Source organism: Quercus robur, chromosome 3 (assembly GCF_932294415.1).
Source record: "Quercus robur chromosome 3, dhQueRobu3.1, whole genome shotgun sequence".
NCBI lineage: Eukaryota > Viridiplantae > Streptophyta > Magnoliopsida > Fagales > Fagaceae > Quercus > Quercus robur.
This window is the reverse complement of record NC_065536.1, coordinates 54,527,671-54,531,598: the sequence shown is the minus strand read 5'-3', so window position 1 is coordinate 54,531,598 and position 3,928 is coordinate 54,527,671. Positions and strand designations below refer to the sequence as shown.

At 31.7% G+C, this 3,928-nt stretch overlaps 1 protein-coding gene across 1 annotated transcript; it reads left to right on the top strand.

The window, feature by feature from the left end:
• The first annotated feature begins 300 nt into the window (after window positions 1-300).
• Window positions 301-3,222, top strand: LOC126718402 (protein DMR6-LIKE OXYGENASE 1-like). Its single transcript, XM_050420564.1, has 3 exons — window positions 301-808; window positions 956-1,283; window positions 2,776-3,222. The coding sequence occupies exons 1-3, from the start codon at window positions 357-359 to the stop codon at window positions 3,019-3,021; spliced, it is 1,026 nt and encodes a 341-aa protein (XP_050276521.1). The 5' UTR covers window positions 301-356; the 3' UTR covers window positions 3,022-3,222.
• Window positions 3,223-3,928: the final 706 nt, after the last annotated feature.

Sequence of the window (3,928 nt, the reverse complement as noted above, 5' to 3'; positions counted from 1 at the left end):
CTATTTCTCTTTTTTTTCGTTTTTATTTTTTCAATAGAAATGAGTGAATGGATGAGAGAAGGAGAGAAAAATAATATATGACATTCCAAATGGATACTACCTTTGTACAGTAAGTTTAGTGGAAGTCTAATGTTATTAATTAATGGGAGTCTAAAACGCCAGGAAAAACATGGGACTAAAGGAACTTTTATCCAGAGCCATATATCATTAATAAAATCAAAATCAATTATTCCTTGTCCAAAATATCATTCTGTTCACATAGAGATCACAAAAACACGTTTCTTGGTATAATATAGCTATATAAGGCAGTCTTGATCAACTCTTTGCTTCAACCAGAGCTCCTCTCTTATCTTTTCATGGAGATGACACCCTTTCAATTAGCCAATAACACACCTCTCTCACTTTCTCCTAATTTCGTTCTCCCAGTGAACAAGAGGCCAAACCTCTTAAACGTACTTCCTTCTGCCTCAATTCCCATTATCGACTTAAATGACAATAATATTGATGATGGTCAAGGGCCATCCCCGTTAGTTTCAAAAATATCACAAGCTTGTGAGGAATATGGTCTCTTTCATATTATCAACCATGGAGTCCCCAAAGAATTATGCCAAAAAACGTTGTCTGTGGTTAGGGCACAATATGTTACAAAAGATCATACCAAGCAAGCGAAAGCGCTCAACTATTACCAAAAGGTCCAAAAGTATGAAGGCATAGAAAAGGTGAAAATGTGGAGTGAGACCTTCTCACACCCTTGGCATCATACTGAAGATTTTACTCATTTGTTACCCACAAATCCTCCTCAGTATCGGTATCTCAGCTGGCTCATTTACAAACTTTTTGTTTTTCCTCTACCAAAGCTAGCCTATATTTGATTGATTGCATATATAATTATAAATTAACTCAATAACTTTTTGGGTGATTCATGTTTTCTTTTGTTTGATTGTTATATATGTAGAGAAGTTTTTGCTGAGTATGCAAGGAAGATTGGAGAGTTGTTTGATAGACTTTTGAGCTTGATATCCCGAGGGCTTGGCCTAGAGAATGATTGTTTAAAGAGGAGGATAGGTGAGAGGCCTCGCCTTAACTGTCAAGCAAATTACTATCCACCATGTCCAGACCCCGAGCTCACAATTGGGTTGCCTGAACACAATGATCTTGGTTCAATAGCGGTACTCCTACAAGTGGAGGGAGTGACTGGCCTCCAAGTGATCAAAGATGGGAAATGGTTACCCGTTGATCCTGTGCCCAATGCATTCGTCATCAATCTGGCTGATCAAATTCAGGTAGCCGTACTATTTTTCAGTTTTTCCTTTAAAGGTTGTCCGTGATAGTTACACATTATGTGTACTAAGAATATACACATTTCAGCTATAGTATATATGGCAGTGTATAACTCTACATATACAAGATTAATTAGCATAAAAATTATATTTTAATAGAAGCCAACTATTAAATTAAAAAAAAAAACTAATTAAAATTTTATTATAAAAAAGGCCAAATGGATAACCAAATGAGGACTATAACCAGTGACAGAGTTATGGTTTTAGTTTAGGAGGAGAAACATTAAAAGAAAAGCTAATTTGAAAAATTTTAATAAATTTTAATAATAAATAAATAAACAGTTATAAACTAATGAAATTGTTATACAAAATATACCATAAATGTAAGCTATAATATTTTGTCAATCTATAAATATTTAGAGTATAGCAATATACTATATTCACACTCATTTTTCTTGATTGCTTTTAAAAAGAATATAGAATTCAATAATTTTTTTCTCTATTCTTCTAAGTATTTAAAATTTAGGATTATAATTAAAACCAAGAGTTTGGAATTGTATTGAAACGCGGCTATAGTCTCATTTGGTCTATAGCCACGTTTATATGCATGACCTATACATCGCAATTATAGGTCCAATAGGTCTATAGCTGCATTTTTTTAAATGCAGCTATAGGCTAAGACCAATAGCTGCATTTTAATAGCTGCAGTTAAAAAAATGCGGCTACAATAAAAGGAAAGTACTAAATACTCCAAATACTCAACCACAACAAAAGAAAAGTCTCTAAATATTCAATGTTGAACCTTAACTTCTACGGTGGAGAACCTTTGTAAGTGCTTTACCTGAAAAATGACTTGTGGTATTATCAACGCAAGTAATGCTAAAGCATAGTATGCTGTTTACCAGCCCCTAGCAGATAACCTGTAACATCAATCCATCGTTCAATACATTGTGACATAGCATCAACAACAAACAATATTTATTTAAAGCAATATATCTTCAACAAAAAAAAAAAAATCTTTAAAGAAATATATATATTGGAAATAGACAAAAATGATGTACCAGCCACAGATAGCTGAGTTATGTCAATAGCACCAACGCAAATCCATTTCGCGGTTTCTTCACCAAAAGCACCTAGAAGTGACTGCTCAAACAGCATTACCATACAAAAGGTTATGACAGCTATTTTATTATCTACCATCAACAAATTACCACCTCAATCAGTTGTGGAATTTGTTATATCTTTAGACTTATAGGCTTGCACAAGCAAAGAGGGTCTATCATGCTCTAGTGGATAGTGTTATTTTCGATTATCAGGACAAATAACTCTGATGATTTAACAAAGGAAGAAAAAAAAAATTATTTACCAAATTACTAGTTTTTAGTACAAATCAAGCACATATATATGTCTACTTAACTGGTAGTTAATTTGTCAGTGGACTGTAAATTTAATTTTAAAAATTATTATTTTTACTTATGTTTTAACTTTTGTGTAGGTTCTTAGCAATGGAAAGTTCCAGAGTGTTAGACATAGGGCTGTCACCAACAAGTTGTTGCCGCGATTGTCATTAGGAATGTTCTACAACCCAAATTATGACACTGTGATCGGTCCAATTGAGGATTTGATTGATGAAGAGCACCCTCCAAAGTATCGAAAATATAGTTTCAAGGAGTATATGGAAGTATTTTATAGGCAAGAAGGAAAAAGGAGAGTAATTGAAGCTTTTGAGTTGCCACCTTAAGAACTTGTTTTTTTTATAAATAAAATAAAATAAATATGTAAGATAAATAAATAAATAAATTTGGAAAGTGTGATCTCTGTATTTTCCTTATATATACCATTAAATATACTACCCTCTGTGCCCTCTCCTATATGAGGTCCATGTGGACAACTTTGATGTACATTCAAATTATCATTCTCTCCTTTGTACATTTTGTTTCTCTAAAAAAAAAAAAAAAAAAAACATCAATAAAAATATTTTTTCTGTATTTTTCCCTCCAATCCAAACTGGTATGATTTACTTTTTAATGACTCTAGAATCTTGATAACTGGTTTTTTTTTTTTTTTTTTATAATTTATTTACATGGTTGTATAATCAATTCTGATATTCTTGTTGTCCAGAATTCAATGTCATCTGTTTGATACAGTGGAAGGAAAATGAAACAATGAAAAGTAACGTGAATATTGAAAAGAAAGCAGAAGAAAACTTTTTATTTTCCTTCAAGTATGTTTGCCAGGGGGATAGAAAAGTCAGATGACAACAAATGAACATAGGTCCTGTTAGCGGATGCTCTGAGAACAATTGTTAATTAACTATTTTAAGAAATTTTTAATACTATTTTTATGGGAAATATATATAAAAAGACATCAAAAAAATTAATTAATTTTTTTCTTTTTCCATAAAAAGTTTCTAAAAATATTTCATAAATCAATATCTTTAGGGCATTCGTTAACTTTTCTCAATAAATATTACCTCTATCCAATATTGTTGATCATGTTTAGAAAGCTAAACTTTTAACGGAACATCATTAAAGCATCGTCTTCTAGTTGAAAGGGTACAAGTTTAAAGAACTACCCCTATTGATTTAAACTCTAATAAAAGAAGGTTACTATTATCGGGTGTCCTTAGAGCAATTTTTAATTAATGG